We start from the raw sequence: 22,336 nt of genomic DNA, 5'->3' as shown, positions 1-22,336 counted from the left end.
ATCCACATTGCACCTCTGTCCATTGGGACAGAGAAGCAGGAGAAAGGAGGGAGCCCAGCTGGCAGAGGCCCAGCCCTGGCCCGGAGCAGGGCCGTGTGCGCTGCCGGGGCTCCGCAAGGCGCCCGTGTGTCGGCACGCACACAGCCCGGCAGCCCCGGGCCAGATGCGCGGCTCCGCACGGTCAGCGATGGAGCTGAGAGCTCTCACTCTCTCTCTGTATGGGGGCAGCGAGGCTCCCAGATGCGGGGGACAGGGCTGGGCTGTGAAACAGGAGCCGATTATGCCGGCTCGAAGCTCAGCCTTGGAGAGCGTAATGCTGCTCCCGACGCGTCCGGCACGTAAGCAGGAGATGCTTCAGTGCTCCGACTCCCCTCGGGTCACGCTCGGACCCAAACAATCGCCGGCTGTCGGAGGCACAGCCCCTGCTCCTGGGAGCTGTGACTCATCGGGAGCCGGGGGGGAGCGGAGCTTCAGCCCGGGCTGATTTACACCTGCTCCTGCTCCCCCTGGCCCCGCGGGCAGGAGCCGCGCAGAGATGAAAGGCCCCATAAATGCCACCTCTCGTGTTTTGGAAACGAACCTATCTGTCATCTGAGCTGCAAGGCTGAGCAAAAAAACATCTCGTAAACTTGAAATATGCCATTACTTCACCTGAAGCAGCTACAGCTTAGAGCTTACCATAGCCCAGAAATAGTTTGCCATCTTGTGCCGGTTTTGAAGTACTGCCCATACAAACAAATCCCTCCAAGGATTTTCGCTTTTCTGGTTCATGTCCAAGGGCCCAGGTAATCGCTTTGTGTTCGTTTTGTCCTGAAATGTGGTTTGAAGAATTTAAAACCTGGTGGGCAGTCTGGCTCCGTGCAAATGACACGATCTAAGATGCTCTCAGCCTTGCTGGCTACTTCACATTTCTTTGACTTTTCAGTAGGACCAAAAGGTAATTAGCTCATTCTGTGCTGAATTAAAGGATCCCCGTGTCCCCGATATAACCCAATATGTGTGAGAACATTCTGGGTGAAATGGTGTCTCCATTGAAGCCAGTGCTAAACTTTTCATTGGCTTTATTGAGGCTGGGGTTTCAGCACTGGTGTGTAATATCAGACAAGACAAACCTGTGATTAGCTAATCTGAGCTTGCCTTCAATTATATCTGACTCTGCTCTGCTGCCACAGAGCACAAGGCTTCAGAGAAAAGGGAACAAAAGGCATTTTATTTCATCAGAAATAAATCTCGCCAAGGCCTGTACAGGACAAGAATAGAGAACATCAATACCCCTTTTTAGTCCTTCCTTTGAGAAACCTTTCCCTCATGCAGAGAGCAGTTTAAGTAGAACACTGCTTATTCCTTTAGCACTTGATAAAAAAATAGTCTGGAGGAAGTGCAGCCACTTAGGTCAAGTTCTGAGTTTTAAAGTATATTTTAAAATAACTACCTTTTTATCTATTGTGTTGGTTAGAAGCAGCCAGGGTATATTTATTTTCAATTAAACAAGGTTTTGTGAGAATATATTTTTTAATAATTTAAATGATGGGATTCTGTTCAAATTTATTTTAATGGGGATTTGAGGGGAGGGGGTGTTTCTTCAGTATGTAGTGAGCTATTGAATCAAATAAATTGCATTGAAAGCCTTGGAGGAGACAAAGATATCCTAAAAGCCTCATCTGTTATTGTAACCACTAGTTCCTAACTTGAAAAAAGACACACAGTTTGGCAGCAGTGATGCTGGTTTCCCAGTACTGTGGTGCTTTTTCTGTTGCCAATGATAATGGGATTCAGCCATGGGAAGAAGCTTTAAAAGGAAAAAGCAAATAGGCAGCAGGAGCTGATCTCTGAACTGGGCCTTATCTACAGCACTGGACTTTAGCTCACTTGCTGCCAAATACCAGAAAGGTTAAGTGAGGTTCTGGGGGCAAATTTTTATTTCTGGCAAGTTTGTAAGTCTGGAGTATGCTTAGTGACTTTAGAGGTATTGTCTCAAGTTGTTCATCCTTGTGAATGAAGAAAGGCAGAGCAGATTCAAACTTAACTTTTCATACTAGTATTTAGCTAGGCTTTCTCAAAGCAAAAGTGCTTTAATGTCTCAAATAGGATTTTTGGTTTTAAATTAGTTTCTAGTTTTAACAGTTTTTTTAGGTGTAAATAGAACTTGGCAAATACCAGAAGGCTTGATTTGTTTAGTTTGTCTGAAACTGAACTCTAATGAAATTTCTTTATGCATCTTTGTTTTGAAACCTTGCACCAAACTTATTTTCAATGCTTTTGTAAGCACTTTGGTACTTAGGAGTTTTAATGTTAAATACACTGTCAAAATGCAAAAATGATGATGCATCTATTGCACCACTGTGGATTAGACATTCCACACTGGTACCCCCATCACATATTCTCCTTGTCCTGTGTTGGCCAGCACACCTGCCAGGGCCACATCACACAGTTGTTCCTATTTCTTCCTCTGTGTTCTGGCACTCCATAAAAAGACTAAAATTGTCTAAAGGCAAACATTAAATACTGGATATTACTGAATATCAATATCTGAGTTCTGTCTACTTGTACAGAGTATAAATCTGAGAACAGTTTTGTGTACAAAGATGACCATTTTCAGACCTGGAATTGAAAATCTTCATTGTCTGCTTTTTTTCCTTCTAAAAAGAAATTGCCTTTCCAGTACTACTTCTTGAAGTTCTGTACAAGAAAAGCAGACCACTATTTTTATGTCTAATTACTCCATAGTAATTAGACATAAATCTCCATGTAAATCCTATTTGTATTCCCCATACGTCTTTAACTAAATCTGTTCCCTGCCCCACCCAAAGACTGGACCTAGTTAAAATTGTACAAATTCTAAATTGGAGGGGAGCAATGATGCAGAGTTGGGACTTACAGATTTCTTCTTGCCTCCATGTCTGATGTCTTGATAGAAACCTTTGCATGCATCATGAAGAAAATCCTTGAGAACTCTAGAGACATCACTAAGAGTGAAGAGGGGGCTGATGCCCTTCTGGTCACTGTGCTGCTGACCAGTGAGCCCTGCCAAGGTCAGTTTGCTTTCTTCATGCTTCTTCAGGAGAAGTTCATAGAGCAGAATTTTCTGAGAAATGGAGCAGTAGAGTCTCTGCAGACGAGTGTAGGTCAGGAATTCATATATGTTAGCCCCATTGTCAATAAATAGCTTCACAAATTCTGGTTTGTTGTTGACTAGAGCATCCATCATCACTTCCTCCAGGTCACAGGACTAGATTGATGAAAGAGAAAAAAAAAACAAACTAAACAAGGAAATTTTGGGGGGTAATAATGGATGGATGATGAGAGAAGTTAGATTTAACATGAGGAAAGGCACATTTTGTCTTCTACCAGTCAACAGTGAGTACAATGAGAAAGAGGTGGAACTCTCTTCATTTTTCTCTGACAAAATGTCTGTGCCAGCATTAGTGTTACAACATCAACATAAATTGAGTGCTGTAGGACTCAGTGTGAGGCACCTACCACACTGGGTGTTTGTACAGCAGTTGAAAACAGTGAGACTCTTCATGCCACCTTCTAACAGTAATATCTGCCTGTTTCTTGTGCTTTGTAAACTTTGGTTTGTTTGCTTTAAAGGTCTATATAGAAGGGGAGAAAGATTGTTGCTCTCAAACAGCTCAAGAAAGGGATGATGACCACTGAGTTATTCCTCTGTCTTTAGCTATTATCATGCAGGGGGCCAGAAAGACAAACAGCCTCAGGAAGTATAATACCCCTGCCCAATCTCTCAGTAGAGTGTGAAGGTAGTGGTAAAAACTGAAGCCATCTTTTGGGATGCTCCAGTGTCCTGTGCACATTGGAACATACACTGAGTGTCCTCTAAGGCAAAAAAGCCTGGTACCTTCCACTCCACGTCACCATTGAATATTTCACTTTTAGCAATGTCGACCCTATTCCAGGCCACTGCCAGTTTCAGTTCATCCAGATATTCCTGAGCCTCCTGACTCTGGCTTTTACAGGCTGGAAAAAAATAGGAAATGCAAATAAAGTCAGTACTTTACAGTTATGTTTAGTTTAATATAGTACTGGCACTTTGATTAGCAATGCAAGTTCTCCTTCAGCTATCACAGATCTGTGCTTAACCAGAAACCCTTCACAGCAATGTTTTCCTAAATTAAGAAACATTAGTATTAAAAAATGTTATTTTTTCTAGATGAACTCTATTAACAGTATTAAGCATTAATGGCTGTTGGATATTAACAGGGACACTGGCCTGCAGAAAGCAGGGAACAGGACTGGCTGTTGGTTTGGCCTTGTATCAATTAGTCATCAGGAGCAGAATGTCTTTTTTCTTTTTTTGCTCCCATGCTAAGTTTAAGCTAACACAAACCATTAAGTTAACAGAAACTGAAATAGATAGCAGGACAAGTAATGTCTTCTTTCAGAAGATATAGTGGAGATTTCTTATAGGAGAAATGGATTGTTTCTGAAACAAAAAGGTAGTTTTGGTCTATTTGTGGGTTTTGGTTTTGTTTTCATGGAGGTTTTTTATGGTTTAATTGGAATAATATACTGCTCCAGTATATTTCAGTTCTTTTACAGCTTCTGTTATTAAGATAAGCAAGTAGTGAAATAAAGGAGTGGCTAAAAATGTACCATAAAATAGCATGAGATTAAAAAGCAAACACTAGTTCAAAGGAAGCTTACAAGAGCTACAATAACTGCCACAATTAATTTGTCAATAAACAAACAAAAGAGCAGCGCATCAGAAATGAAATCTGATCCAACAGTCAACTGAATTTGCACTGGAAAAAGAGGAAGTATATTTATGGCATAGAAGTCAAGTGAGACAAACATAACAATGTTTGCTTATTGTATCTTACCTTTTACTAAGGCTTTTAAAATGACTGTGTCTAGTTCTTCTGAACCATCTTGCTCAAAGTTGTGCAGAGTTAGAAGATGCTGGTGTGAAATAATATTCTGAATCTATTTGGAGTCGAAACAAAAGTAATTTTACATCATGTCCTTTGGATACACATTAGTGCCCAAATGCCCAGTAGAGATCACCCAGACAGTGTTTCCCAAAAATTTACATTCTGGTCGTAAGGCTGAGGTTTGGCAAGAAGGCCAATATTATTTGTTTCCCATATATAAATAACTCCTAAGGCAAGGAGGGATTTTTATTGCCTTTTCTGAGTGACCTACCAGGACAGGAGGAACAGAACTTGGATATTCTGAGAACCAAAGCAGTGCTTTAATTAAAAGATCCTTCCTTAACTTACATTCTTATTTGACTCAAAGTCTTGTTATAGCCAGCATAACACTAGTTTCATTTTACCTCATCCTGCTTTGACATTTAAGTTTTGCTCTCTGAGTTGTTTATTTAAAAGCATAGTCTCTAACTCTTCTCTGAGTAAAAGTCCTCAAATGTTGATATATATACAGTACTCTTATCTTTCCTTCTGCTTCTCTATTTATTGAGTTTTCTTTCTCACAGTGCAGCTGCACTGAGACTTTGTGAGCCTCTGGCAATATTGCTTCCAGATGCTTTTCATCCCCTTTTGTTAGTGATCTGGTAAAGTTCTTCCTAATGGAATTAGTATGTGGAACTTTTAAAGCTGAGGATTATGGCAGGGAATGCAAAGAATAAGTAGTGGGCCAGGTCAGGAGGACTTGGTTTATCTCAGAGGCACCCAGTGCTCTTCACTCGTCACACAAGCACAGTCTCAGAGTGGGTATGTGTTCCTAAAAGGCTTGTGCAAGTGTACCCCAAGACAAAGAGTAAAGAAGACCTCTGAATCTGTTTTGTCTTTCTGTTTTAAGAACAATGATACTTAAAGAACCAGTAACTGACAATAGATAGGATCATTTCTAAACAAGCTTCATTCTACTTAATTTATTCATGCTTCTCCACAGCACAGAGGTTCCCATTTAACAGCTGTAGTTCATGAATTAGGTCTCTTCTGTCACAGCTGCACAAGCTGCACAGCTGTGGGTATAAATAATGCTTGGTGTCCCACAGAAGGACTGTCGGGTTCCTGGGTGCTGGCTGTTACTTGAGGAAGTAATTGAGGAAGGACAGAGCCCGCAGTGTTCAGCTGAATTACTGGGCACCAAAGCAGTTTGCGTGATCAAATGACCTCCTGATTTTTAATGCTAGAGAGGCATTCTGTGACACCAGTGTCAAAGCACTGGAGTTCCCAAAACTTCTGAGCAGCTTCTTGCCAAACCTGTACTGAAGGGGCTCCCGAAGCTGCAAGTGTTAGGAGATGGCTTTGTGAACATGATGGCTTATCCAACACGTGAACTCACCGTCACTGTCCACTGGAGAATGTCCTTCCACAAGAAGCTCTCTGCAGGGAATTTCTCCTTAAATTGCTTTTCAACAGCTTCTGGCATGATAAGCTGTGGGTCATTCATGAATACTGCTAGGATGTCAGCTGTACCTCCAGACCCTGCTAAGATAAGCCAGGGAGCAGAATTTTCCAACCCTCTGCAAATTCTCTGTAGTTTAAAATAAGATGTTTTTAAAATTCATAAGTGGAAAGAAAATGGTTTTCAAAATAAGGACTTCTAGCAAACCAGGAATAAATGTGTACCTAAGTCAGATTCACTATGGAATCAGTCCAGACTCCTCTAAGCTATTAGGATTTTTTGAATTCTGTAGCAGGTCATCCATGTATGGCCTCTGACTATGCTTCTTTTCATGACACATCTGCTGAGTAGCTAAGCAACCTGATTTGGACAAATAATGCATAAAATTTCTTTGACCCTGACTTTTTTTTTTCCCCCTGAAGTCTCTGTTTCAGCATAGTCAAGTGCAAGGGAGTAGCCCTGTACAGAAATTACCAGCAGGCTTTTTTGTATAGGCTTCTTTTTCTGTCTGTTAAACCTGGCAATATGTTCCGAAAATCAGGAATTTGCCTGTGGGATTACAACGTTGAGCTACAGGAAAAAAATACTGAATCATAGTAACTACAAGAATTAAAGGCTACTAATTCTATTACTTGTGCAATTAGAATGAGTCAGGCAGGTTGTTGAGAGAGGAAAGCAGAGGCTATGGCATCATAATTGCAAAAATGTCTATTTGCTGCCTGTCTGTTTCTTCCTCTGGAGTTATACAAGACTGCATTAATTCAATTGTGGTGTAAGAGTTTTTTTTTCTTTAGTTTAGGTATTGAGGTTTTTTAAAACTGTTTGCAGTCTCTGGTGTGTATTATCCATTTTAAGAAATCCATTTAAGAAATTGGTATTCTAAAAAAGTGTGGCCAGTCATCCATTCCCAGCACATATCAGTTTAGAGCAACTCCAGCCAGCCACTTCTCGTCTTCCAGTCACACTGTTCTGTGAAACTTTGGAAAGAGGATTTACATGTCATAACATGGGATTTTCCTAAACCAAAGATACAGGAAACACTGCAATATTTAGTTTCTCATCAAAGAAAGGAAGCAAGCTCATGAGGTGACATAATCTTTGTTGAAGCAGAGAGATTTCTCATATGAGTGTGTGTTTTAGTCCAGCTGACAAAATTATGACAAGATACAAGGAGGTGAAACTAGAAAACATCCCCAGAAAGGAGTCATTATTCTGGAAAGGGGTTCCCAGCTTGCATGTCACAGTCTCAGCACTTGGAAACCTTAAATTATAGTTAAATTATGTCTCTCTAAAGGTTTTCTAGACTGACAGTATTATAAAAAGGATAAGTAAATTAGAATAAAAATCAAAGACTATCTCCTTGTTAACAGGTTCTTTAAGTTGTAGAACCACTCAGGGGAAAAAAAAAATCAAAACTGATCCTTTGCTGAAGATTTGGGATTATGTTCAGACAACACTCCAGTCTTCAATCCTTCAATGTACTTTTGCTCAGTGGAACCAGGACACTCCCACTTTAAATGGCAGGTACAGCAAACCTGGTCTTGTGCTTCCTCTGAGCTCTGGGACAGACAGTTGTGTCATTGCTGCTGAGCAGCACTAAAAGATTCCTCTTTTTTTTTTGGTGTATGTTCTCAAGTTAGAGTATTTCTGTTTCCCTAGATCTGTAGCTGGTTTCTGTGGGTTTGTTTTGGGTTTGGATTCTTTCATCCCACTGGACAAGCTGGCAATAGAAGTTTTAATGATCAGCTGGTGCCTATTCAAAAGTAAATATTTCTCCCAAACAAATACTGTCAAATTTAATATTAACAGAACTCAGTCCTTAATGGTGTATAGATGTGAATTTTGACTTCATGTGAAGTGCCAATAGATGTGTTTGTCATACAGCCAAATTTTCCATTAATTACTTGGCACCAGTTAATTTATTTTTCTAAAGCTGAAAACATCTTCTTACCTCAAGTGTGCCTGGTCCTCCATTTACCAGCAGGCAAAGCACAGGGATCTCGATGCTACCTGTTCCTGTGAAATAGACAGTTTGATTTTTAAAAAGTAACAGCTTTCACAAGATTACAGCTGTTTGGCTGACCCCTTGAAAATATTTCTCCTCTTATGTGCTGTTTTGATCTCCACATGAACCTGCAGAAGGATGTGGCAAGGGAAGAGAATAACTCTGACCTAACAGAGGGGTCCTGGCCTAGGATTCAGGACAAAGGCACCTTTGCCTTGGAAATTTTGTGTGATCCCAGGCAAGCAGTCCAGGCTGTTCTGACCTCAGCTGCAAAGTATGGATATTGGCACCTCTGTGTGTCGGGCCACTTCTGGCTTTTTAAGTTATTTGTTTACTGCAGGCTGGGGAGCAAGGGAGCTGCATTAGGGTGCAGCACAGGGCTGGTGGGTTTCCAGAGAGGCATCTTCCAGCAAGACACAGTTAGAGGTGAAAAGCTCTCAGCTTGTCCTGGGTGTTATGCATGTGCCCAGGGTATGCTGGAAGGGGGACTGGAATCCAGGACAAGAGCCTTCTGCAAGGAGGATTTAAGAATATGAAGAGGCTGACTGTGTAGACTGGGCAGGATGAGATGAGTCAGATGAAAGTTGATAGGAACCATGTATTTATTACTCTGCTTAAACAGCTTAATGGTTCATTCAGCACAGCCTGGTGTGGTGATTAATAATAACACAGTCTGATACTTTTAAAAAAATGCTAATGAAATATTTAATGTGTCATGGTACTGGGGGAAGAAATGAGGTCATGGTCCCTGTCCTAAGCCATCCTCCCACAGGGGCCCACAGAGTTTTGGATGCTTTTTACTGTAAATGCTGAATTCTGCAGTGCAAAGGTGACTATAGATTGGCCTGAAGGAGCTCAATCAAAACAGTGATATCAAGAGATTAATGCCTCTTTCAGATGGAAGATAAAAGGCATTTGGTTCAAACAATTTTTTGATGTTTCCCTTTGTAGATCTCCCAAAACTCAGTACAGATCTCTACTTGCTATTTTTTGTATTTTTTTTTGAGATTAATACAGAGATAAGGTTGGACTGAGCTGTAGCCAGGATATTGTTGGCAAGAAACTTAATTTGTTTTGCTGAATGGTGTGGCATTGTCACACCTCCCTAATGTGATGCTCTTTGAAGAATGACCTCTGGGACTACAGGTTCCTCAAGTATGGTTAAGGCTACAAATATTCTTCATTTGCCATAGATTTAGTTAAAATTTAGCCAGAGGAGAGTTGGATGGATTCTGACTTTACGCTGTGAATCTGGAAAGTCCTCCATTGTAAAAAATATTCATTGTGTGTGTATATGTATAAAATTATTCTTAAAGACTTCTAGGTGTTTGGGTTTTTTTTAATAGGGAAATTTCACATGACCTTATTGAAGTGTTGTCCTTCAGTAAGGCCACATAGCTTTGCTCAGCTTGTTTATAAATGAGCTTAAATGAATGACATTGGTTTTGTTAATAGAAGATAACACTGAATTCAGTATGTTCCAGCAAAGTATTTGTCATATGAATCAGCATTGTTTGTCAGAATTATGCTCCCCTGAGATTTGTTCAATCAGATTTGGTTGGTGAGCAGAAAGAGGCTGCTTTGTAACTCTCAGCACTGCAACCTCAGGCTACCCTTACAGCCTGCCTGTGGTTGTTCCCATCTGAGTCACCAGGTAAGGGTTGTCCAGGTGTGTTTGTGCTCTCAGGTACCTCTGTGCCTCCACCCCATGGGCTGTGAAAGTGGATATCCCATTGATGCACACAGCTGTGAACAAGTGAGCTCTCCCTCCTGTTTCAGCTGTGCTAGCACTGCATGTATGGCGCAAACAAAGCAAAGGTAAAAAAAAGTAACTCTTATCTCTCAACAGCTGAGGTTTTCCACAAATAGCAGTAGGAGACCTGCCCAATGCTCAGTTCTTGTTACAAAAAAGATCACAGATTCAGATGGACATTGGATGCTACGGTGTTTACCCAGGATAAGATGCTATCCCTAAACAAATATGGCTTAAAATATTTCAGAGAGCTGTGGAACAAGTCTTTTCTTACAGTGTGGGAGCAATTCAAGACCCTGTGTGTGAGAGGGGATAAAAGTATACAACAGTGACTATCAATCTCTTAGAACCACTGGTAAAGGCACTTGAAGCTGGATTTATTTTCCATATGTTGTCTCTTAAGGCAATTTGAGCTGTGCTTTGAAGGCCAGCTTTGAGCTGCATTTAAGGAGATGCAATAAAAGTCCAGATTTTTGCTTCAAAGAGCAGCTATCTCCACTGCAGAAGTTACCATTGTCATGGCTCTCACACGGTGACAAATGTGCTGACTTGGTCTTGCCTCTGCAAGCCCACCTGAGAGCTGGAGTCACCTTTGGGGGTACCTAGGGCTAGGACTGGGGCACAGCTAGGGCCAGGGCCATCCAGCATTGCTCAGCTGGATGGCTCCCCAGAGGTGCTCACCCCCGTATCCCGTGCGCTGCTCTGAGATGTGCTTCTCCAAGGCCAGGCGGAGCTCGGCGGTTCCGTCCGGCTCCTCTGGGGTGGTGTGCTCCACCAAAATGAAGTGGGAGTGGTTGTGATCCAAGGAATACAGTGGGCCTTGGGTGCTGTCATCTGACTGGTAGCGTACAAGGCTTTCACTCTAGAGGGAGGAGGGGAGATGTCAGCGCTCTCTGCAAAGCCCAGCCCATGTTTTAACCTCCTTCCTCTCCATTTCTGGGCTCTCTGCACCCTGACACAGCTCACCACCTGTGAGACACTGTGATTGACCCTTAAAAAGGGGTGAAGATGGAAAATCTGTTCCTTCTTGAAGCAGCCCGATTTGGCAGAACTGATGGCTGGAGTCCCTGAATTTTCCCTCTTGGCCTCTGCAAAATATAGTGATATCAATCATCATCTCTGGAATGCAGGTTTTGGAATAGTTTATTGGAAGAATGGAAAGGGGCCATGAGACCTGATAATTGTGTATGATGTGAAGCCTCAGCTGGTGTAAATAGGGGCAAACTATTTATTTCAGTAGTGTTTTGTCCATGTTTAGGCCAGTGAATGAGTTAGCCTGCTCATGTCCCAGTCAATTTATACACAGCTTTACTTAATTGACAGGGTTGTATGAAATCTGAGGGTTATTCTTAGTTTGGAAATTGCTTTCTAAAAGAGAGAGTGGCAGACAGATTTTAGAAAGGGGAACCCTCTTTTATTTTGGGTGAGTGGTGTTACAACTTTAAAGTATTTTTTTTTTGTTTTGCACAAACTCATCTTCTAGGTAAAACAGAACCCCTGTTACAGTCTGTTGTACTAAATATTGCACTACACATGGGCTTCTATACATAAACACTTTTTCAAATTCCCCTTTCTTTCTTAGTACATCTTTCTTTCTATCTGTTGCCCATCCACTTTGATACATCATTCCAGGCTGGGAATGTCTGATTATTCTTTTTCATTTTCCCAATCGCTGTCCTCTTGCAAGGTAGATTAACACAACTGTTTACAATCTTGGCAGTTGTCGCTGTGTATTGCATTTTCCCCACACTAAAAAGCAGTGAACTTGCATGTTTCTTTCACTTTCTTCTCTCTGTCTCTCCTTCCTTGGGGAAAGCTTCTTGACATCATTAATTTCCTTCAGATTTTGCTTTGACAGAGGGTGTGCCTCTATTCTGCTGCCATGTAACATTAATCCTCCTCACCAAAGATCTGGCCTTTGATTAGGACCCAGAGGCAAAACAACCAATTGAAAAAAGCCCTTGGGGATTTTCCTCTCCATTCCCTGAAAATGTGGAAGTGATCTTTCAATGGTGTTTAAAGCATACCATTGACACAGAAGAGATGGGAGGGTGTTGTATATAAGTAATGATATTATAAAAGAAAAGTTTTATAAAATTAGACTTTGTTCTGTTGAATTACCAACTAAGCCTATAAGTTCCCATAAGAAAGAATCAAAGGAATAAAAAACCAGTTAACAAAACAAACTGTTCTAGTAGCAGAGCTGTTCACACCTACAAAAAGAAATCTGCCCCATCAGAATCTGTAAAAAATTATGTAAACTATCCAAGAATAGAGAAATTTGATAAACACGTAAAATGCCATTTACTAACCAATAAATTAAGAAGCAAAAAACTACTAACCAATTAGAGTTGTACACAAGAGCTGTGACAACTGTATAAAAATTAGTTATGTAAATAAGAAATTAGCTTTTCCTACATAAAGAAACTAAATCCCATCTTCTTTACTACAACAGGAGCGATCCACTGATTTCAGGGCTTGTTTTTCTCCTTGCTAGTGGGGGTTGTTAGCTCTTTTTATACAGCAAGCTGCTTGTGCTAGTGCCAAATATAAAGAGAGCTGGGTTTAGATCAACATCCCTGTCTGTAGTTCCTTTGTCTTTAAGTTACTGACTAAAACCCAAAATATCTTTGGGCGTAAGCTGTGCCAGAAGTCATAGGGTCAGGAATGCTCTTTACAAAATATCCCTTGACAAAAAATTTGGGCTTTAGTTGAGGGGGAGAAAATAAAAAGAGAGTGGACTTGTTTTGTAGCAGCTGATAGGGAAAGATCCAGATGCATTTTGATCACTTAGCCTGCAAGGGAGGTGAAATAGTTTGCATTTGCAAAATTCACAAACACAATGAAGCAAATTCTTTCCTTTGAGGCCCTTTTGGCCCAGTTGCCACCCAAGTAGGTTAAAGTCTTCCAGCTAAAGAGTCCCCCCTGGTAGAGCACACAGGTGGCTGTCACTGGCAAAGAAAAGAAAAAAAGACCAATGACAGTAAGTTGCTGGTAGGGTCTGGCAGTCTCTCAGCCTCTAGCTGGTACTTTCAGACCTGTGTGAGAGAACAACTAGGTGTGAATTCAAAGGGCTGTCTGTGTCATCTGTTTCTTAGCTTCTGCAGGGTATAAAATAGTACAGAGAAACTCATTCACTGTCATTAAACACCTGTTTTATTGTTCTAATATTCTACTTAGGGCAGACTGTATATCCAGTGACAGGAAGGGAATGCTATTTCTTTTTTTTCTCTCCACTTCTACGTCTGTTCAGCAGCAACACTTTCAGCAACAGTTTTGTTGGGTGAGGTTTTTTATTTGTTGCTGTGTTGTTTTTGTTTTCTTCCCAAGAACTTTGATCCCCTTGACTCAGTTTGAGGATTCCCTATAACTAGGTGAAATCCTGCATGGCTGGTATTTTTTGATCTGTTGTATTGAGCAAGTTTTTGTGTATTAAATACTAATTCAGTAGCTACTTTAAGAAAAATTTGTCTCTGATCTGGTGTCCCATAATATAAATGCTGCAAAAAAACATATTTTATGTAATAGTTAGGAGTAAGTGCTTCTGCAGTAAGTGGACAAGGGAGAAATCCATGCAAAGTCCCTTATTCTGGGATATTTTCTGGACGTCCAACCCAGTGCTGCTCGCTTTGCTGATGCCTAATGCTGCCACCCGCTGGGCACGGAGGGCACAGAATCATCTAACAATCCTCCAGCTCTGTTTCTGCTTCCTCCCAAAACACAGCTCAAACCCCACTTCTGCTTGTTTGTTTAAGTCATATCAAAGTTGTTCTGCCACCGAGTTACAAATTCTGTAAGGGTGCGGGGCTTCCAGCTGAACAGCAGAATAAGAGAGCAGTACCTTTGTGTTTTCCAGGATTTCTCTGTGCTGGATTTCCCTGAGAGAAGTTATTCCTATGGCAATCACACTCAGGGTGGATGAGGTACTGGCCAGGGCAAGATCTCGCACTGCTTGCACCAAGTGTCTTGTCACTCCTACACGCAGAGCACTGGTGAAAATCCAGGCACCTGAAATGATTTTGAAAAAGCAGTTAGGGAATTTCTTTGTGTTGCAATGTGTTTGTGTGTCAAGTAGCATTACTTACAGTACTGGATTTAAGGTTTTTTTTTTTAATAGATAAAGTGAAGGCAGGTCTTGATGGACTATAGGTTTTAGAATTAAAATACAGGCAAAGTAAATAAGACTTTAATAAGGAAAACAAGAAGAAATTGTGAGCTCAAGCAAACGTTCTTCATATATCACGTGATGCAACATGTCTGTCTTTACTCTGATGTTAATATGCCCATCAAGAATGCTGTGTCCACTCTGAAGTTACTCACTGTCTACATATGAGCAGAAACATCCTTGAACCAGGCAGGTCTGAGTGGTGCACAAGGAAGGGGAAAGGGACAGAGTCAGCAAAGTCGTTGACTTGAACTGAGATCTAAACAGTCCCGTGCAGTCACCTCTCAGCAGAAGAGCTCAGGCATGACCTGCCTAATCTGGAGCTCTTTCTCCTGTTCTTGTGGGTGTGTGGAGCATGAATTTTTCAGGACAATGGAATTTACAGCAGTGTTGTTACAGTGACAAGGAATTTGGAGAACCCTAGGTAAAAAGCAAGCTGACCTTTTTCAAATATGCAACATAAAGAAACCAGGGTTCTTAATGGTATCCAGCCTGAAGTGCAGAAGGCAGATGGAGATAAAGAATGTCTGTGTGGCACAAAAGTACCAAAAATAGCTCTTTTGGTACTGGGCTGTCTCATTACAAAAAGCAAAACTGGTATAATCCTGTCTGGAGCAGTGAAGTGAAACCAAGAGCTTGCTGCGAAATGCTCACAGATATTTTCACTGTATTTGCAGGTGAGAAGGCAGAAATTCTTATTTTGACCTAAATTCACTCTTGTTGAAGCCAAATTGCTCTGCTCTACTCAGAATTATTTTGTTATGGCACAAAAGAGGGGCAACTGTATTTGGTCCCATTTTGATGCTATATTTCTAGTGTCACCTCTGAGGGAATAATATGAGGTAATTTCACACTTCAGAAATGGTTACCTAGAGTGTTTTGCTTTGAAAGAACTTATTTTTGCTAGTATAATACAATCACTTTCATTTTCAAAGGCATTTACATGTAGGTTGCATTCAGCAAAGTCTTCAATTTTCAAAAATACTTGTGTGAGCAGGCCCATTGTAATTTCCAGATCACTGGGGGCTAGGAGTGAGAATATCCATCAGGAATACAAATTTCTTCTTTAAAGCCTAAAGCACTCACCTGTGCTTTCAGCTGCCTTTATAAATCCTTTCTTTAAGGTGTCCCGTAGCCAAGGCTTCATCTGAAAATCTTCTTCTCCCCCTACTAAAGAGATAACCAAATTGGGAGCAGGTAGCTTCCATTTGTTGAGCATAACTTCAAAGATAATTCCAGGGTGAATGGTACTCTGGACCTTCATGAACTTCAACAAACACAAGAAAAATCCAATGAAAAACAACAGCATGGAAAAATACAGTAAAGAGTCTGTTCATGGTAAACGAGAGGGAAATTATCATCAACTGGGATATTTAAGAAAAAATTATTTGCACAAGATTTGACAGAGAACTGAATACTTGAATTAACTTGGCAGGATTTTGTGTAATTGCCATCTCACAAACTGGGTCAGTTCCATGGGTTAGTTCTGTGTTGCAGACTGACAAATCACACTCTCCCTTACAGCTTCCTGTTGAACTGCCTTAAGTTTCATGGCAGCCTAGGAAAGCCAACAAATTTTGTAGGTGTTTTTTGTCTCTGCAAAAGCTGAACTATTTCCCTGATTTCATAACCTTTTTTTGAGGACACGTTACATGAATCTACTGCTTCTTCCAGTTCTGTATATATTTTGGTTTTCTGCCTAAGGCTTTATGGTGAAACAAAACCTTGGGGCAAATTTCAGGAATTCCTAGGAATTCCTCCTGCTCTAGTGCTAACTTGTTGTGCATGGGACTAGTGGGGAGGTGGGTTAGTCCATAAACATCCCTCTCTGCATATCAGCAGAACAGAGAGAACTTTAAAGAAAACCTTGAAACAGCTCAAAATACATTAAAAATGTCAAAATCCATAGTGATTAATTTTTTGTGGGTTAAACCAGGGAAAGGATACAAAATGAAGGAAGCAGGCCACATAACTGATTTTTCTTTTAAAGGGAAAAGTGATCACATGTCATGTCTGTGTTTTTCGTATCATTTAATTGCAAACCAAGTGATTGATTTCTGAATATTAAAAGGCCATGTTTTAGGCCACACTCATGTCCAGGAAGGCATGGTCCTCACTTGGGGTATCATGTGTGTGGTGCCTCACTCTGTGGCACACTGACCCTCACTGTTGGAGATTGTGAGTTTACTGCTGAGAACAGCAGCACTGTAAAAGGGTTAAAACTCCTCAGTACCCATACCTTTCCATGGTTCTTCCCAGAAGCTGTGAAGTCTATTTCTCCTATACAGTAAGATAATTCTCTTTTGAAGGCTTCCTCTTTGTCACTGCTGCAGAGCTTGGTTTCCATTTCCTCCATTGAATTCGTGAGATGATGGAGCACCAGTGGACCAAGATGTTCACTGGGATGACAGAAGTTGGCAAATGAAAAGCCACATAAACTGGAGAGGCCACAAAATCTGTTAAAATATATCTAGATGAGTTTTTAGCCAAATGTTTTACTATTTTTACTATCATGCCTGTAATGATTAGCTAAAATTGGAGGTCTTTGTACCAAATGTCAGATGCTGCATACAGAAGGCAGATTCCACACCAACACCACGTAAGAAATAAGGCTTCCTCAACTCTCATTCAGCAGACAGAAAGCTGAGCTGCAAAGTGCAAGATCCTGCAATCCCAGAGGCCAAAGGTGACCCTGATTCTACAAAAGAGGAAGAGGAGTCTCAGCCACCCACTCTTTCAAGCAAGAGTGGAGCAGGGTCAGTGAGTGTCTGAGTCACGGTTTCTTGCTGTCACTGTGCCTCAGGCTGCTCTGCCCCTTCTCACCTGACGGGAGTGCTAAATAACCCAGTGGTGACGTTGTGTTTGTCTGGAGATGCTTTGGGAGAGGTTTACTCTCTGCTTCCTGCAGGAATAGGCTATTTATTTGTGAGCCCAAGTATTTAAGGCCAGGCTGTCCTGGAGCAAAGGTCATACAGCAAGAGTTGCACTTCTGCATTACATGAGACACTGGAAAGGTCTGCCTGCTTTTTCTGTGTTTCTGTTTGACTGAACTGTTTGGCAGATTTATGATCTGAAAAACTCAGATTTTAATTTGCATGCCTTATTTTGATTATTTTCAAAACAAAAGCAATGAAATATCTCTCTCTCCTCTGCCTTCAGCTGCATGTTGAGCTACATAGTCTTAAAAAAAAAAATTCTTGTGACACTGAGCCAGCAATGGTAATCAATACTGCATTAATTTTTATTTCCTAATCTGAGAACTTTGCTGTGGGATTGAGTGTGTCAAAGCAGCAAGTCTCCTGTGGGTCTATTAGGATGCTCCAGCAGAGGGAGCAAGCCCTCCAGCCCTTCCCTTGGGATGGGAAGCTCTTGGGAGCCTGTGTCCCGGCTGCTTCACCTGTTCCCTTGGGATGGGAAGCTCTTGGGAGACTGAATCCCGGCTGCTTCACCTGTTCCCTTGGGCTGGGAAGCTCTTGGGAGACTGAATCCCGGCTGCTTCACCACAGCTGCCCCTGTATTTCCTTCTTTTCTGTCTGCTGTGAAAACGCTGTTTTTTCCTATGAGTTGCTTTTTCCCCTGTGATCTGCCTCTGAAGAGAGGCTATGGACCCTCTCATGATTTGTGTCCCCTACAGCTATGTCACACTTTTGTATCCACCCCCAAACTCCTGTCAGAGATCACAGCTTTAAAGATTCTTGCTCTCATTCTCCCTGCCTGCACGCTGCTCCCTTCTGGAGAGAACAGAGTGACTGCTGTGAACACTCAGATACCAGACCAGCCTGGTTAAGAGTCTTACCTGAGAACTCCTCTTAAATCTTCAATAGTGGTAGTCACAGCAAAGCCCACCTTCTTGTCTGTGCCCACTTTTCCACAGGAGAACTAGCTTTGTCTCCTAAGAGCATTGAAAAGAATATTATGGGGGAAAAAATTAATATTAGAGTAGTAAAACCACATTATTTATTATTTATTAATATTGATGTAGAAATCACTTTCTGGAACTTGATGACAGAATAAAGGATTTAAATAGAAACAAAACTACTCAAGACTGAATTTCCAGGGTACTGTAGTCACTGTTCATCACCGTCCTAGATAGTACACATTTATTTATAGCAACACACAAACAATGAATCTGAAATAGACGGCAATTTACAAAGTAATCCAATGGTTAATTTGTCCTCAAGTGGTTCATTTTAAGTCCAGTTATCTGTGACTTCTCTTTTGGAATAAAGACTGAGATTTATAAGGGTACATTCTTGTATTTGGGTAATTATTTTTTCCCCCCCAGAAATAGCACATTATTATTGTATTTTCAGTTTAGGGATTCTGGTTCTCAGTGGTAGTGAAAAAGAGTGTAGGAAGCAAAAATAGGTAAAGTACAGAAACAGAAACTTTGTTTGCAAGCTTTTATAAGGTTGGAAAGTGAGGAAAACCCCTGTTAAGTGGCAGCAACATGAGGAAGAACTTCTTTAGTGAGCAGGTGACCGAGCACTGGACAGACTGTCCAGAGAGGGTGTGGAGTCTCCCTTAGTGGAGATACTCAAGGACCATCTGGACACAGTTCTGTGCCATGTGCTCTGGGATGGCCCTGCTTGAGCAGGGAGGTTGGACCAGATGTCCCACCATGGTCCCTTCCAACCTGACTGTCCTGTGATTCTGTTTTATTATGAAGAGTGCAAAATCCCAGTGCATAAGATGTGTACATGGGGTCCTTAAACACAGACTGAGCATGTCTGATGTTTCCTTCCCTCCCCCCGTAAGCTGTCTCAGCTTCTGCAGTGTAACCCCTCCCTGTTAGGGGCAGAATCATCATGGATCTGCCTGGGGGCTGCACCTCAACTTGCCACCACCTTGCTTTGCAGTGCAGCTTCACTCCCCACCCATCAGTCAGCACAAGGATTGTGTTCTGCCCCTGATGGGTTCTCAGGGCAGGATATCGTCAGCCCTGTCATTTCCTCCTGGATTTTCAACACTTGTGTTCTTAAAAAGCATGTGGGTGTCTCACCCAAAGTCCTCTAACAAGCAAAGTAAGCATGGATCAGCAAACTGCATGATTAATCATGGTTTTTCAGAATGCCTGTCTCCTGGGTTTAATTCAGCCTTTTTTGGCTTGGTTTCAGCTTTCACATGAGACTCTGGTGGTTTCAGGGCTATTGCTCTGAGACTTGAGGTTGTACTAGATTGCAAGTGTGTCAGGTCACAGTAATTGGGTCGAATCCCTGTGCTGGAAGTCATGGCATACCACTGCAGCCAGCTCAGTGGCCGCTGGTGTCACTGCAGCATCACACAGTGGGGTTTAATTGTGAGGGGCTGGGATAGACCTGTGCCTTGGGATAGAACAGACAGCCAGAAGGACGAGGAGAGTCCAGGCATTTTTTGATGAAAACCAATGGGGGATGATATTTCATAATTTTCTCACTTTATGTATACTATTTTTGATTAAACTTTTTAGTGATTTCCAACATTTCTTTTATGCTGTTATTTAAAGGTTTTTCTTCTGCATTATCTAAGAGAATGCCATTGTATTAAATTTAATTAAAGGATTACTTAAAGGTAAATAATCTGAAAATCTTCAGGGGTAAGGGAAAAAAAACAAACCTCACAAAAATCTTGTCTGCACCGACATGTGCATTCATATTTTAAATTTTTTGTATATATCAAGAAATCTTACTTTAGTTCTGGTTCAGATTAAGTACATGTATTTCTGTTTAGGCTGCTGCTACATATCTAAGTTTGTAGGTCAAATTCTGTCCTAGATGTTCCATCAACTACAAATACAAACATCTATGGAAAGAATGTACCTCTAATGATTACCAGATTTGAAATATAACCTAGCAAACTACTTCTAACTAGCAAAGCAAGTTAAGACAATTATGAGGAAAAGACAATTGCCAGTTCCACCTACATGTGGAAATGTGAGTCAATGTCATTTACATTAGGGATGGCCTGGTTAAATCATTCCAGGTGACAGCCAGCCTTGTGAATCATTATTTTTTTAACCTCATAAACAGGAGTTGTAAGAGTTGTAACATTATATGAACCAGTGATGCTGGAGCATGCAGGTCCTAATGCTCTTTATTCCTTCTTTTTGGATGGTCCTGACTTGATTTCAGCGCTCGAGATTTCTGGGATGTAGGAAATTGTCAGGGAGGTATCACTTCAGGGGGCAGTTGTGGTGGCTCCAGGGAAGCTCCACAAGGAGAATCCTTGCAGAGATTCCTTTCTAAAGGATTTATTCAGAAAAAGTGTTGCGATCAGGACTACAGGGAAATATTTTGACTCCTGCGTTGCCCCCTCTCTCTACTATCCTCCCTTGTGTCTCTGCTTCCTCTGCCCCTCCCCTGCCATGCCTTCCTCCTACAGCTTCTCTCTCAGTGTCCCCCAGCTTTCCACTGTCTCTTTCCACCTTCTGTCACTGCCAGCTACTCCAGTGTGAGTGTGCATCTCCACTTCCTTGTGTGGTAACACAGGACAGATTGTTCACCTCCAGAGGGATGAGAAGAATGTGGGTCTGCTTCACCCTCCCTTTAGATTTTAACCAGGATTAGGCTGTGTCCATGGAAGGAAGAGAAGTCAAACTTGAGGCTTGCAAACATGTCTTTTGAAAATGGGCCCAGTCAAGGGATGGTTTGACCCCAGTTGTTGTCTTCCAGGGCAATGGTTCCATTAAGAGAGTGGGTGTGTGGCAGTCATTAGCTCTCCTGACTTAGAAGCACAAGAATTCTCCTTCCTACTTGAATGCTGATCAGCAGGCTGGGACACACCCTGACTCTGAATCACATCAGATTCCTTCACCCACTCATGGTGTACATTTGAATATATAGGTGAAATGATTAAATATAGTAATGCAGTATGGTTGGTGTTGAACCAGTCACAGTCCCCCCTGCCCTTAGCTTCAGTGGCAGATGAGGCAAACCTATTGATTTACAAACTTGCAAGTAGCTTTCATGTGCAGCAAAAGAGAGCTACACCAAGAGAACTTCCCCTGTCCTTGCTGGTGCAGGGTGAGCTAGCAATCCCAGCAAAAAAGAAACCTCAGCTATTGGTCAGAAAAAAAAGAGGGCTCACACAAATTGAAGTGAGTAGTAAGGGGGAAAACTCCATGAAGACCAATGCAATGAACTTCACTTGGGCAGGAACAGTCAGCTTCCAACCCAGCTAAGGGGATCCCTTCTGCTGAGCTGCAGCCCTGATGGGAAGGATCCGAGGGTTACAGGCAGAGCAGATGTGAGTAATGCTGGTCTTGCAAGAGAGAAAAAACACCTAGGAGAGCTTAAACAGCCTGTGTGAAGTGACTCAGCTGTTCATCAGAACAGCCTTAGCTGCAACATCATGTTTGAATTTGGGTGCCAAGTTTCAGGGGAATTACAGACCAGGTGGAGGAGGTGTGAGCTAGAGCAAAGAACAGCAGAGAACTTGTGCTAAAAGAGAAGGAAAACTTGGACAAATTAGAATTGTGCTGCCAAAAGCAGGGAAAAATGCAGGGAGACAAAAGAGAATTTAATAGTCTGCCAGTGCAAAAGGATGATAGGAAAGATTTATTGTTTATATTTGTGGATAGGACAGCAAGGAACAGGCTCAAGGGAAGAATGGTGTCAGGGCTGTGCAGGGGTACAGCAGTAACCACACTCTTAGAAAGACTTCCTTGGAAAGAATGAAAGCCTTTCTCTAGTGGGTAGGGAACAAGGAAAGCAACCAGACAGCAGCTCTTGATTGCAATGGCATCTCTCTGTTGTGACCCAAAGAACTTGACCTAAAACCCTAAGAGCTGGATATGCAGCTCTGATCCTTGAGATACACATGCACTTATGTAACTTTTCCAGTGGAAATGCTCCTGCTGATTTTATTGCAAGTACTCACTCCAGGAAAACTACATCAGTGAGTTCACTGGGCCAATGCCAGCAACAGTGTAATGGAATGATTTGCTTCCAATAGGAGCTGCATTTTCATTCCTGATTTGAATTAAAACTTACTAAATATGAAGAACAAAGCTGATGCAGAGGATCAGAATAAAGAATACCAGAGAAGTGAAGGGCACAGTAAAGACTGCAAATGTCATATTCAGCTTCAGCATGTGCTTGAA

General features: G+C 41.7%; 1 protein-coding gene across 1 annotated transcript in view; it reads right to left on the bottom strand.

The window, feature by feature from the left end:
- TRPM5 (transient receptor potential cation channel subfamily M member 5) overlaps positions 1–16,612 on the bottom strand; it is a 35,643-nt gene extending 19,031 nt beyond the window's left edge. Inside the window, exons 1-10 of the mRNA XM_059849031.1 lie at positions 16,496–16,612; positions 15,343–15,523; positions 13,933–14,099; positions 10,773–10,953; positions 8,285–8,349; positions 6,271–6,462; positions 4,842–4,944; positions 3,860–3,978; positions 2,879–3,229; positions 679–810 (exon numbers count right to left, since the gene is read on the bottom strand). Of these exons, the coding sequence (XP_059705014.1) occupies positions 679–810; positions 2,879–3,229; positions 3,860–3,978; positions 4,842–4,944; positions 6,271–6,462; positions 8,285–8,349; positions 10,773–10,953; positions 13,933–14,099; positions 15,343–15,523; positions 16,496–16,612 (1,608 nt within the window). The remainder of the gene's footprint in view (positions 1–678; positions 811–2,878; positions 3,230–3,859; positions 3,979–4,841; positions 4,945–6,270; positions 6,463–8,284; positions 8,350–10,772; positions 10,954–13,932; positions 14,100–15,342; positions 15,524–16,495) is intronic.
- Positions 16,613–22,336: the final 5,724 nt, after the last annotated feature.

Source organism: Haemorhous mexicanus, chromosome 6, assembly GCF_027477595.1.
Source record: "Haemorhous mexicanus isolate bHaeMex1 chromosome 6, bHaeMex1.pri, whole genome shotgun sequence".
Classification (NCBI taxonomy): domain Eukaryota; kingdom Metazoa; phylum Chordata; class Aves; order Passeriformes; family Fringillidae; genus Haemorhous; species Haemorhous mexicanus.
The sequence above is the reverse complement of the archived record's forward strand: the minus strand, read 5'-3'. Positions and strand labels throughout refer to the sequence as shown.